We start from the raw sequence: 13,963 nt of genomic DNA on the forward strand, positions 1-13,963 counted from the left end.
ACAAAATATGTTCTGAGTGATTTTTAAGTAAAAGCTAATGTGAAAATGTGGGAGTCTGAACCAACGTAAACACATTAAATTTGAAATTATTTTCAAATGTAGTAAAGAAAAAGAATACTATTCCTGCTCTTGAAATTCCTAAAGGACACATTTTCCCCTCTGAGTCATCATTTAATTAGATTATATTTTATTAGACAGTCTTTACAAATTTTAAAATACTGCTATTATACATGCACAAAGGAAAATCATTTTGAACAACTGTATGTAGGCATTCATTGAAGTTAACCACAAAAAAGGAACATTTTATGTCAGTTATCAATGTACTCGATATGTATATCTAAAGTGCATTATATTACAAAAAATATGGAAAGTCAGCAGCACCAAGATACGTTCACAAAATAAATACACCAGTCAACAAAATAAATTATGGTAAATGTGAAAATAATAATTGTCTTAGCCTTAGCCAAAAAAAAAAAGGAAAATTCACAATAACCAAATGTGCAGTTTCAGAGAGCAATGGGGGAAAAGGTTTTATTCTGAGCATTTACAATATTTACAGGTAATAAATATTTTAATACTTCCCATATGTTCACTATTACAGAATACTGCAATATGTCTTCCAAAAAAAATCTTGCTGAAAATGTCAGCGCCTCCTGTAAAGCAAAAAAAGAACAGGAAAAAATTGAAAAATTAATTTTAATTTCAAATACTCGGACATAAAATTAATAGCAAGAGTGCCACAGACTATAACAGGTATGCCTTGCTAGTGAACATTTGCAATAATAGGGCCTGTCTAACAATGCTACAGTTTTAGACAGCTTTTCAAGCCCTTTGCTATATTTTTTCCAGTGCAATCACCTAGCACTCTGAAGACCTGCAGTTTGTCACAACACTGAAGCCATCTCTTCCACTACATTGTACACTCAGGGAAATAGGAAGGGGCTTTCTCTGGAGCATTATGCAAGAAGATTCCCGAGTGTTACAGGTAGAAAAATTGCATCAACCTAAGTGCTAAAAAGATGGAAAAATTTATTCAGAAGAAAAAGAAAGTCCTTATTGAACACTGGCAATTGTGCCTGCTGTGTTAACTGCTTGGATGTGATGTTAGGCTTCTTATTAAAACAGTCCCATGGGCCTTACTTCATCTATCTTTCCCACTGTCTGACAAGGGGCTGTTTATCTTAGAGGTATATATATTTCTGTGCTGTTGTGTACATAAGTATATGCAGTACTTAGGCACTCAAGTCCACTCAGGTCTTGAAGTGAACATACCCTTGATAACATGTCTCTTTAAGTGCTTGAATGAATGAAAGGACTATAATCTTGAAACTTTCCCTCTGCAAGTCAAAACCTTGGTCCTGAGAGAAAACAAGCATCTTGCGTGTTAAGCTCTGACTCCCACAGCATTCAGTCAAAGCTGTGGGAGCTCTACATAGCCCTAAGATTTGGGAGTTTTCTAAGGAATGCTGGCAGCCTGGTGTGAGTTCTGTACTCCTCCCTTCATTGTGAAGGCATGAGAACAAAAGCAGAGCCTGCTCCTATCCTGTCAGTATATTACTTATACTACAATATTATTTTATTTCTTAGCAGTACTACAGGAAATGCTGAAGGGTTGGGCTTTTTTCCCTTCTGTCCCTGTGAACAGCACATTTCTGTAATGGATGTTGGTTCCCTGGGAAACAGCTATAGGGTAGAATGTGAAGTCATAGAATGGAGCAGGATTCTCCACTGCTGGATAGAAGACTGAAGCTGTGGGTTACGTTCCACATGGCAGACGTGTGTGGGTGTTAGATAAAAAAAAAAAAAGCAAATCCTTGAAAGCTGAAGAGGGTTGGTTTTTTATGTGCACACTGAAAATAACACTACATTTAAGTTATAATATCTTCATTGAATTGGAATGGGAGTATAGCTGGAATGTCCATGAGAAAGAATTTTTTAAGTGAGGGGGGTGGAAATGCTAGCATGAATCTCCTTAGTAATTAACTAGTAATATTAGGGTGTATTCAGTCTATATTGCAATATGTACAATAATGACACATAATTCATACAGAATGACTGCATATGTGTGTCTGCACTACACAGGCCTATTTTTAACAGGGTAACATTTTCAATTTGGCTTTGATTTTAGGCTTTGTTTTAGAGTTTAATCTAAGCCACATCTTGACAATGGGCTCTGTACTAATGGCTACTTGCAAGCTGCTTTCTGTGATTTCATCCCAGATTTTGCAAGACTGGCTTCTTTTATGAGACACTTCCAGTAGTAAGTAAAAAGATCTAGAGACTATATTATTTTTGGTCTTTTTTCTAATCTAAACCCAAATTCTGGGGCTGAGATTGTGTGGAAGGAATTGGTGCAAGGATTTTATTTCAGTGTGTTGAGCAGAAAAGAAGAACAAAGATACAATGAAAAGCACACTGTAAAGTTTATCTTTGCATCGCCTTGACATTTGCCATGGTGCTCTGTGCTTATCTACTTCATCACCACGAAGTAATGATGCTTCTCCTAAGCGGCAGCTAGCCTTAGGGATGCTACAAAAGCAGCTTCTACTGCTGTAACATACAGAAATCCTGTCTGCACATATCTTCCTTGTCCCCCATCCTCAGACTGAGTAGAAGTTCCTGATTCAGCTCAGTCCAGCTGACAAATCAACCTCACTTAGACGTGGTCACACCCACAATCTAAAATGTGCTTGCCCACCTTGAGCCCACAATCGGATAGAAAACTGAATTGAGCATGACTCCCCCCATCTAAAGTGTATGAAAAGGATCTGAAACTTGATTTCATTTAAAGTTTCGAAATTACATCTTTTGCAAGCCTACTGGGATAACTACAGTCTCTTCTACTAGCAGTTTCTTAAGAGATTAATCAGCATAGTATGCTCTGTACTTGCGAAGGAGGAGTTTTGTTTTCCTATTTTATAGTTTCTTTTTGTTTAATCACCTCCAATTAAGTACCTAAAGTATAAGGCCTCTTTACGAATCTGTTTCTTCCCCTGGAGAAATACTGCATCTTGGAAAATAATATCAGCAAGGTAAAGCTGGACTACTTTCAGCAGTCTGGACTCCGCGGTAAAGCTGACTTCCTTTGGCCATGCAACCATATTTGAAACAGAAAGGTTGAACTAGGAAAATCAGCAGGGTTGTACCTGTCATTCTTTTACATATCCCCATGGATATAAAACCAAAGACAGAACACTGAGAAAAGAACAGCTGAAATTCTCCAGGATGTTTTTTCCCTACATTCAAGATTTCAAGATGTGCTGAGATGGGTCCTAATTATTGACCATCATAGGTCCTTAACAGCTATTGTAATGTCAGGCATCTCCTGACTAGAGTCATTCCTTTCTTAAGGCACTGCTAATAGAGCATTCCTTTCCTAAGGCACTGACACAAACCAGCCTCTCCTACTTCACTGCTGACTGCTACAGACATGCTAACTAGTTCATGGTCATGGACCCGAATGCTGTAGATGAGAGCAGAAATTGAGGTGATGGAGCACACTGCAAGCTGCGGCCTGGAAAGCTTAACTTAAGACTGGACATTAGTAAATCCTGCAGCTGGAGTCTCTGTACTAAGGGATTATTTACATCTGTGACAAATTGAAGGGGAAGGGGATAGAAAAGGGTGGGGGTTTTGTTGTTGAAAATGCAAACATTTAAGGACAACTGAGGTGTAGAACCCCTGACTTTGTCTGCAAGCCTGTAGACTTCCACTCAAACTGAGATGACTGCAAGCAGATGAGTCACTTGGGGCACTTAGGCTGAAGTCTCCACCTCACCACTGCCCTGAAAACTCTTTATCATACATGAAGAAAGCACACCTCTCTCCAAAAGCAATGCTCAACATTTTTCAGCAGCAATGTAATTGTTTCACAAGCTGGCAGAATGATGGAGCTGAATTAAAAAGTCCTAATGGCAGGGAAAATTTTATGGTGAAAGGCTGGTCTGCATTGTTTGCAGATATTACAAAGAGAGATTTTTTTTTTCGTTGTTCTCCCCTAAGGTTAAACAGTAAAATGAAAAACTGTAAAGTAAGGGTAGGAAAATTGCCAAAAAGGGGAGGCACTGAGAGGGAGGAAAGAAAACGTCACTATTTTATAGATGCAGAGCCTTAAATAAAACTCAAAGCTTTCAATCTGCTGAGGCCCAAGTGCGAGACCAAGATCTGATGTTAGAGACACTGTGGTTAAAACAGTAAAGAAATAATAATGGCTATTATGTGATTTCTTTTTGCAGAATTAACTCTACTTACTACTCAGCTTCAGGAGGCTCATTTTGGCAATATGTAGCTTACTTGAATTGTTTGTCATAGGAAAGAAAGACTTCGTCACCAGTGCAAAGTGGAAAGGGTACTTACCTCCAGAAAGTACATTGGGACTCTGACTGCTTAAAAAGCCACTGCCCATTTATACGCATAAAGGTGTGTTATTACTCCAGGTTTGAGAGAGGCCTTACAGAAGGATAGCAATTTCAGCAAGTATACGGTATGTCCCCAAAAAGAATACTAGCAGAATTACCTTAAAGTGTGATTATGTGTAGTGACAGAGTTGTCCAAGAGTGGGCTCTCAGTCATGCTGCTTCCATACATGCCAGAATTTAGCCAAGCTGAGCGAGCTCGTCTCTTTTTCTTCTCTTGTTCCTTACGTTTTCCAGGCTTTGCTTTCTTTTTCTTCCCTGATACCTTCAGGGGCTGCTCCTTGTAGGTCTGTGATTTGTTTGTCTCTTGAGTTAGGTATCTGCCCTCATCTTCACTACCAAACCGGACAGGGTAGTTCTTCGTGTTGGTAGCAGGCTTGGGGTTAGGTGAAACCTCTGAAGTTGCACGTATTTCTGCAGTGTTGACACCTTCAATTAAATTTTGAAGGAATATTCTTCTTCGCAAATCTTGGATTGACTTGCCCTTGTCATGCAATAGCTGGTGCTCTGATACAGCCCTTTTGCTAAAGAAAGAGAAGAGAAGAGGGGGAAGAGGGAATTAGAATTTAGAATTTGGTTATTGGCCAGTGCTTGGCAGAGCTCCTCTCTCATCTGACAGAGGTGACCACAGTGACTGTGTACCGGCTCTCTGACTTGGAGACATCCAGTTAAGTCAGACTGCCGGAGCAAGTCCTGCTTCTCAGAGTAGCTGCTCCCTATAGAGAAAGGAAAGACCTAAGCGGGTAATAATTCTCAGCTGACTGATCACACACCACTGGACCTGGAGTTGGATTAGTCACTGCTCTGTTCTAGGAAAGCATTGCAACTCTTAATATATCACACTTCAGAGAGTTAAAGCAGGAAGGCAGTTGTCAGAGACAGAAAGACTAAAGGGTCAGATAATGGAGCACTGCAGTCAAGCAAGAGAGGTAATAAGTAGTTATACTGAAGCCGGAAGCAGTGTTTATACAGCATCATTCTAATAATTTTATTTTGCTCAGTCATGTACTTAAAAAACATAAACAAATACGTAAAAGTGCATTTCATTTCTAAATTTAAATAAGTGCAATTGCAGGAGCGTAATGGAAAAATGTTTGAATTTGAATGCCTAAACCATAGGCACTTCAGTCTATAATGAGCTATCCAGAGAGGCAGCAGCCTGAGCATCAGCAGAGATGAGCCTTAGCCACTTGAGCCTAATTATTGTTTTAGATGCTTTTCTAGTATTCCTTTAAGCATGAAGTTTTGGGCACAAATTTCTTGTCTTCTGTGCTCTCTAAGTTTTATGCTAGTCCTCTTCACTAGATCTTTGAGAGCATCCCTGTTTCTTTGAGTGGTTCTCTGGTACTTTTCCAGAGTTCATGACCTTTCATGACCACTAATCTCTGTCTTGTTTTTGAGGAACTGGGAGATGGTTAGCTATCTGTCTTTTATAGTTGTTGTACTGGCAAAGAAGTTATGAAACATCTGAGGAAAGAAGATACAAGTGGCACCTGGGTAATAAATAACCGTGAGGAAATATATGCTTTTTCCTTGGTGTGGGATAGATGCACAGCTGCACTGCGAACCACAGAAAGAGTGCAAGCTGGGATTTTAGCTGTGTTCCCATGAATGCTATAACACAGTTTATCCTTCCAATTGCCCTACTTTAGTGTGCTGAGATTGGCTATGTATCCTCTCATCTTGCATCAGGGTACTGCATGTGACTGGATTCTTACTGGCCAAAGAAAATGAATTCACTGCCTTGCCTGTAGTATAATTGCTTGGTCAGTTAGTGGGATAACTGCATGTGGGTGAAATGGGAGAACACATAACTGCAAGTGGATATTCTTTCCTTCCGCCCCACCCCTAAATATCCTGCTATGCTACCAGGTTTCAAAAAGGTAGTGGATAAAGAGAGTATGCTAAATGACAGGGAGCATTCTGCAATTTACCTTTCAGAGGTCCTTCAGCCTAGTTCTTCAGATTTGTGATGTGATCTACAGGAAAGCTATCTGAAATTAGCAACTTCAAGTAACATTGGTTTAAGAGCATCCTCTTTACTTTTTGTCTTTGTAGAACTGCACTTATTGAGTGTTGGGTTCAAGTAATATTACTCAGCATTTAAATTCAAACAGCAGCTTTCCCCCATTCCACAGAAAGACTGAAAGATGACTGTTGTTCTTTCATGAAGTCATACAGCAGAGATACTTGCTTAAAATCAGGCCTAGATATACACAGGTTTGTGAGCACAAATTTGACCAAACATTGCCTGTTTTAAGCATCCCCAAATCAGTTTTGGATGACTTCAGGCTTCAGAGCAAGTATTTTGTCACTCAACTCAAGGTGGCTAAGGAAAAATGCAATGTGATAATACAGAGCTGAACCGATACTGTTTCCTTCTCTTCAGCACAGCTATGACCATTAAGGCAAGCTCAAGATCTCCCCAAGGAGAATTTTTTTGACCAGTGTACTCTATGAAGCTCCCCAATAGCCATCTCTTATGACCTTCGCATTGAGGTCAGTCTGATAGTAAGTATGCTAATAAAACTAGCACCTTGGACTCTCCTGAGTGGCATCCTTCTGTGCTGCTTGTCAAGCTGTCCATTGTAGTTCACATTACACTCCTAGCTTCAGTAATTTATTTTCTCAGGATATTTGCATGGGAAATGCAGTTCTCCTTTCAGTTGTCTAGTTTATAAAAAGCATACAAAAGCTTAGTGCTTTATTGAGTCTAAAACATGTCTCATGCGATGAGCAAAGCTTTCCTACTGCCTCTTGTAAAATACCAAGGGTAATTCCTTTTATCACAGACAACCTAAAGCTGCCTTAATCCTGTAATGTGTATTTGGTCAATCTACCCACTGTGACAAAACCTTGAATCTCTAAAGCCTATTATTAAAGTTCTCTTGATTGAAGAGCTATTCCATTGTACAGAGCTGAAAACTAAAGAAATGGTTCCAGTACATACAAGGCAGTCAGAAAGCATTACAAGATTTACATCTTGTGTGAGTATGCATTTCCAAAATAATGCAGGGATTGACGTGTGAGGGGTCAGTGTGCCAAAGAGGGTGGGTTTCTGTTTAAATGTCTGTATGATATTTAGCATCAAGTTTGGCCCCAAATAACATTCTGCTATTCCAGATCATTGTATAACATTACGTAGTGTTACATTTCACATGGCTTTTATTACTCAGCCAGACTTAAGGATTACATTTTGCCTACCAATTTCCTTTGTATGCTGTAGATCAAAAATCTTGTAAAAACAAAGAAGATGCGGTAGATACATATCTCTTTGACCTCTGCCTCAGTTATTCAAACAACTCCTCTATTTGTAAATCAGGGGAAAATACTTGCTCAAGAAGGCTGATGTAAGAAGTGCTTCATAGCAGAGATATCAACAATATCTCACCCACACACAGAGTAGGAAGGCAATGGAAACTGGAATGATTGCATTTGCATACTGGGTACAGTATGTAAAAAAATATTAGGCTGTTAGGGTTAGGATGACCCACTAGAGGTCCCTTCCATCCTTCTACAAAATGCGCTTCTCAGTCAAGGAAAAAAAGTCTGACCCCAGACCAAGTGCAGTAAATGCTAAGATTATGTGTAGAAGGCACTTTTGAGAGAAGGATGTTGATGTTTTATATTTGACAGGAGTATCCAAGCTAATTACTGTATCCGAGTACATTATGCACATACGACACTTAATGTCTCATTATGGGGAAAACAGTAGAAATCCATAACTTGCAACTATTAGAACTTCATGCACTTCCAGATAAGCTGTTCTTTTCAGGCACATTCCTTCTTCATTCCCCCCCCCCCGCCCCTTGATATCTAGTGTCACTGAGAGGCAACATCCTTCAAGCAACGAATTTCTGTCTCAGAGTTGCTCTTATTTATCCATTGTTATCCTTGACTATTCACATTGGGTTTGATCATAAGTTCCACAAAATAAGTGGAAAGGATTCAGTCAGCTCTCCATCTGGATTTTGTGAGACTGAGTACTGTTGCCGCTGGCTCCAAGGGGAGTGAAAGCTGCTCAACCTATCTCAGGCTTACGAAAAATATTTTGAACAGATCTGGGGACATGATGCAGCAGTGTCTGAGCACGCTGATAAAAATATCTAATTTCACTTTGAGGCATTACTGGGTTTCTCATAAGTTCTTTAGTAGCTAAAGCATTTCTATAACAAATAATATGTTTGGCAATCTTTTCTTGGGACACTTTGCTATTGCTTTCCGTGAGAGTTTTGCCTTAGTAAAGTCTGTAGAACTAGGCCTATGTAATTTTTATTATTTTTTGCATGCTAAAATAATGTGCTTCAGTATTCTCATCCATTACTGGTTTAAGCCTTTGACTGAAAAAAAAAAAAGATCTCTGGGTTTAAGTGAGTTATTAACCATTAGCTCTAGGAATGGTTTGTGGTGATATTAAAACAGGACATATGTTTGAGTGTGGTGTCTGTGTTTGTGCTGTACCCACAAACAAAACTACGTGAATGCCACTAACTGACAGCTAACTCATTTCTGGTGTGTGTTTTACATGCCATAGCAAAGAAGAAGCTGAGAAATGCACTTCAACTCTTTATCCTTTCTCGTTTCCCCTATGTTAGGGCAGAATGGGGATGTTAGGAAGACCTCTAACCTTTCTAAACGAGTGTTAGAAGAACACTAGCTTCAAAAAAGAGAATGAGCATTTCTTAGCAGATCTAAATTTCTGAAAAACAACTTTGGTTTAGATGCAGGTCAGAGTTTCTTAGCCAAGGAAATGCAGCATTTGACTGTATTTCAATTATTTTCATATTCTTTGTTTATGAAACTGAAGTTTAGTTCCTCTATAACCCAAGAAAATGGTCTTGAAAGAAATAGCTCAATAATAGTTTGCAGGAGTACAAAACAGCAAAGTATTAATGGATTGGGAAGAAGATACTATAGCATTATCAGCAATAGCATGTTCTACACAATTTGCTGTGGGAGATTTGTAATAGCTGTCTGGCTGGTGCCAAAGTTTAGGTGTGTCCGAATTAACTTCACCTGGGGGATTTATTTTTCTTTTTGTGGCTTAAATGGCAGAAGCAGCACTATTTGGAGATCTCATCCTTATGTATATAATAAAATAGTTACAAAGAAATCCATCTGAAATAGTTTGCTGTCATGTTTCCCTATAAGATGTGACTGGATTTTCCAATCCTCTTTCTCCAGCTTGACTTCCTTTTGCATTTATTAACAATACATCCCTCCACACTATGATTGAAGCATTTCTTCCTTAGACAATCTGATGCAAGTCCAGTGAAAGCCAGTGAGTTAGCTGTGTGAGACAGCTGCTCCTACATCAGCCCAGTGGCTTCTCTTGTGCACTTTGCATAGGCAATATTATATAAACCATGATGATTATTTTGGAAGGAGCAAAAAGGTCATTTCCTGAACAGACTCTCTTAAGTTACATTATCATTTATCAAAAAGCATACTTCTGCTTCCAAGTCAGATACTGACTCCCTTTGGGGTTTTTTTTTTTTTTTCCTGAAGTGGCAGAAATCCAAACAAATTGTTCAGTACTTCAGTTTCATGATGGCCCTCACTACAGCGTGTTTCCTCTGCCCTTATCAATATTGGCTCCGTGCCAGTACCAGCAAAGTATATGGTACTTAATTGAACACGCAGCGGTTCGACAGGACGGGATGCTCCTTTCTAGCCCCTCTTCCCCCTCCGAGCGCAGAAAGGTGCATGGCCAACAGCACATGCTGCACAAGCACAGTCACATAGCCGCTCCCCACGGAACAGAGACCCTCAGCTTTAATATCTCCTTCCGGAGTGCTTTATGAGTTCAGACAGATAGAAAGCGCCCTTTCCCTGCCCCAAACTCCCTTTGCTTATCGCTTCGACACCAGCAGCGAGCACCTGGGGCAGGTAACTCGGAGCTGCTCGGCTGCAGAGAGGCGCTGGGAGGCTGCAGCCCCCCCGGCAGCCTCTGCCCCGCATCCCCAGCCCGCACCGGCACCGAAGCGAGGGGAAAAAAAAACAGAAAAAGAAGGAAAAAGAAAAAAAAAAAGAGAGAGAAACTCACAGTCTGCGGCTGATCCCCTCTACTGATCTCCCGCTGGAGGGCACGGAATAACTCAGCAGAAAGACTGCGAAACTCCACTGCTGGAAGAGTTTAGTGAACATTGTATCTTCCGGGTCTTAAAACCTGCAAGAAAAGGGAGATCAGTCCCGAGGGACACATGCGCCGGCGCCGTCCTCAAGCGGTCCCTGCTTTCGGCTCCAGCAGCTTCGAAGCTGTGAAGGCAAAACAAACTTTCTGGGCTCCCGGCAGAGGCTCGCTTCTTCCAGACTTCGCTCCGTCTCTCTCCTTTCCTTGCTGTCTGTCTCTCCCTCCCTTCTTCCCTTCCTCTCTCCGTCTCTTGCTGCCCGGAGCCAAGATCGATCTCTCTCTCTCTCTCTCTCTCAATATTAGTTGAGAAAAAATAATCTAGCCCGTATTTGAATCGGGTTAGAGAGAGCGTCCATTTCTCTCCCTGAGCCGTGTTCAGTTCTAGTCCGCTAAACTGCTGTCTCAGGGCTTTGTGGTACAGGAGAAGACCTCTTTGCAGATAAGGAAAGATTCCCCAAAGTCAGCTCAGCTACCCTCTTCTCTGTAAACACACGCGCGGACACACGCACATACGCGGATTTAGGCGGAAGGGAGGGATGTATCTATACATCTGTCCTTAAATATACCTCGAAAATAAAATAAATTAAAAAAAAAAAAAAAAAAAGTCAGGTTCACGTCCTCCGCTTCCGGAAAGTTGGTTCTACAACTCTGACAAGGAAAGTGAACTCGAGCAAAGAGCGCTGCCTAGCTGGAGAGCCAGAGAGGTCTAAGAGGAGCGGCGGCCCCGGGAGGCTCAGGGGCTCCGCAGGTTGGATTGGGCTGGAGGAGCCTGCGATGTTCACACGCTCCGGAGCCGCTTCTGGGAGACCTGCGGGAGGACGCAGGGTTTTGCAAAGAGATGGCGCCCTAGGAACATGTGGGGAAGAGAGTGAGAGGTGAGAGCCCGGGCGGGATACTCACAGCCAAAAAGGAGACTGGAAATCAGCGCTTCCCGGGACAGGAATCAAAAAGGAGCGAAGAAAGGGAAACAGTTCTCCCTCGCTCTCTCGCTCTCTCTCTCCCCTTCTCTCTTACTCCTTCTCTCTCCCCCCTTTCTCCACCTCTCCCTTTTTGTGTTTACCCCTAGGTCAGCGCCTCCCCTGCCGCAGCACAGTGGAAAGGGCGATCTTCCCCCATCAGTGGGGACACTTTTCAGATGAAGCCCTAAAGCCCAGCCTGGGATCGCTGCCGCCTTTCCTTTCACACACCTACCGTTGTTCCTCGCAGTTCCCTTATTAGCTGGAGGGCTGATTCCTAATGATGTTAATTGTACGCTACTCAAGGGGAGGGGGGGGACTAAGGAGGAGGGCTGAGGGAAGGACTCGCAGTCTATGAACACAGGCGCTCCTGGCCAAAAAAGTAAATTAGTGGAAAGTTTTCTCCTCCTCTCTCTCTCTCTCGCCTTCCCCTTCGCCTTCCGTCAGCCTGGCCAGGGCGTTGCAAGTATCTCTGTCAGGTTGCGCTGCCGCATCCCGGAGGGACCAGACCCCGCGCCCCCCAAACGGAGGGGACCAGATTTTTCCATCACAGGAAAACACTTATGTAAAAAAAAAAAAACAACAAAGGTAACAGGATCTTTCTCCAGCCTCTCTTGCGCAAGAAACTGCCCCCGGCTCTCGCGGAGGAGAAAGTCCCGGGGCTCTGGTGCCCCCTCGCCCCCACGTCCTGGCGGCTCCTCGGAGTCTCCGCTTTAGACGGCAGAGGATGGGCTGCTGTGGCCCTGCCCAGGCGGGCAGAAAGGAACACCTGGGGACGCTGGCCCCGTCCCCGTAGCATCCCGGGACCCTCAGCCCTCCGCGGGCACTGCCGCTGCCCCCAGGGACGGAGTTTCTTCCCCTGAGCCTGATTTACAGCAAATCCTTTTCCAGCACCCTCACAAGCCGCAACAAACCCCCGGGGTATGCCAGGTGGTTGCTCCTTCTCATCCTCCTCCCGCACTAAAGAGCCCTTTCTGGAGAAAGCAAAGCATTTTTTTTTTCAACCTGCAGGTTATTTTGCGTTCAACGACACTTGCTGCTACAATTTAAAAGCCCAGTTCCTGAGCCAAATTCCATACTACATAGGCAAATGAAACCGAAAACATAAGAGCTGAAACAGAAATCATGCTGAAAACATTAAATCGCTCATGCTGTAAATAAATTCCCTGAACACCTGGTAGGCTGTAAATTAAAATGTATAGCTAACAAGCTTCTTTGATTTACACTGCCCTTTCCACTAATTAAAAATAATTGTGACATCCCCTAAAAGCAGCCCCCACACACTCACAAGTCTATTGCTCATGTTGAAGGTATAATGTCTATCAAATATTTTTAGAATTTCCTTTCCCCCAGAAATAAAATAATAAAAAAACACCCAACCCTTACAGACTCAGGAAAAATAAATAGGCTTTATAGACTTGGAATACTGAAGTTTCTTCACATTTTATTACTTCACCTTTTCCTTGAGTTACAGCCCTCTGTGCTTCTCAGAGATCACTCTGGCCAACACTGGTTGATCTTCTCAGCAATCGCTTCCAAAACTATGTTCTATCTTTAAGGAAAAAAAAAAAAGGAAAAAGAAAAAAAAGAAGTGAAACAAATAAAAAAAGTAATACTTCTCAAAAGAAATCTAGCTCTACAGAATTTTTATTCTGCCTGCAACAGATTGGTACTCAATAAATGAGTGTTAAAAGCAGGTGCTTTTCTCCCTTGCTGCTCTTTTTATTATGAAGAACAGAAGCTTCTCCTAATATATATAGTGGGGGAGACACTTCTCTATTGCTTTTATTGAAAAATCCAAACTTGTGACATCACTAACCACCTTCCTATGGCTGAGTTTGCCTCATCCGTGCCTCAGTGGGCTTGGGGGGAGGGGAGGGAGAAGAAAAAAATATACAGCCCAACTATGGCTTTGCTAATATGGCAGGAACTGAGCAGTGCCCAACCCGTTTAGAAGGCTTTACTATCACACTATGATACTCTGCACCCCCTCCTCCCCCCGCTGATGCCTGTTTGTCATCTGCTACAACCGGCGCAGCGCTTTTCTCCCACCACCTACACAAATGCTTAACCCATGAGCAAACTCCTCCTGATACCTAGCCTCACCGCAAGCCTGAGCTCTCCTCCGTGGCAGGATGGGGCGAAAAAGCCCCCTCTTTCAGGGTTTCAACCCTCCCTCCCTCGCCGGGTGGTGCCCTGCCGGCTGCACCCCGGAGAAGCGGTTCCTGGCAGGGACCGGCTGTCACCTGCAGCGTCTCACCCCGGCTGTTCCTCCCTGCCAGCTCCGGGTGTCTCCTGGTCTCTAGGGGGCTGAGAGGATGAGGATGGACGAGAGGAAGGACCGGCGGAGCGATGTTTTGGCACAGGTGTGGGGACTGGTTTTCCCGTCCCCACACCTGTGCCAAAGCATCCTCTGCGCACAGGGCGCTCCCGGGCACGGCTGGTTCTGGGTCTCGGAG

At 42.7% G+C, this 13,963-nt stretch overlaps 1 protein-coding gene across 4 annotated transcripts; it reads right to left on the minus strand.

Moving 5' to 3' along the window:
* Nucleotides 1–225: 225 nt before the first annotated feature.
* Nucleotides 226–13,082, minus strand: PTHLH (parathyroid hormone like hormone). 4 transcript variants are annotated; one of them, XM_054082284.1, is made up of 4 exons: nucleotides 12,961–13,082; nucleotides 10,462–10,584; nucleotides 4,517–4,939; nucleotides 226–653 (listed from the first exon to the last, which is right to left on the minus strand). In XM_054082284.1, the coding sequence occupies exons 2-4, from the start codon at nucleotides 10,560–10,562 to the stop codon at nucleotides 644–646; spliced, it is 534 nt and encodes a 177-aa protein (XP_053938259.1). In that variant the 5' UTR covers nucleotides 10,563–10,584; nucleotides 12,961–13,082; the 3' UTR covers nucleotides 226–643. The 4 variants fall into 4 exon arrangements, with proteins under 4 accessions (XP_053938259.1, XP_009567531.1, XP_053938266.1 ...); XM_009569236.2 differs by lacking the exon at nucleotides 12,961–13,082 and adding an exon at nucleotides 11,740–11,800; XM_054082291.1 differs by lacking the exon at nucleotides 12,961–13,082 and adding an exon at nucleotides 11,449–11,562.
* Nucleotides 13,083–13,963: the final 881 nt, after the last annotated feature.

Source organism: Cuculus canorus, chromosome 1 (assembly GCF_017976375.1).
Source record: "Cuculus canorus isolate bCucCan1 chromosome 1, bCucCan1.pri, whole genome shotgun sequence".
Classification (NCBI taxonomy): domain Eukaryota; kingdom Metazoa; phylum Chordata; class Aves; order Cuculiformes; family Cuculidae; genus Cuculus; species Cuculus canorus.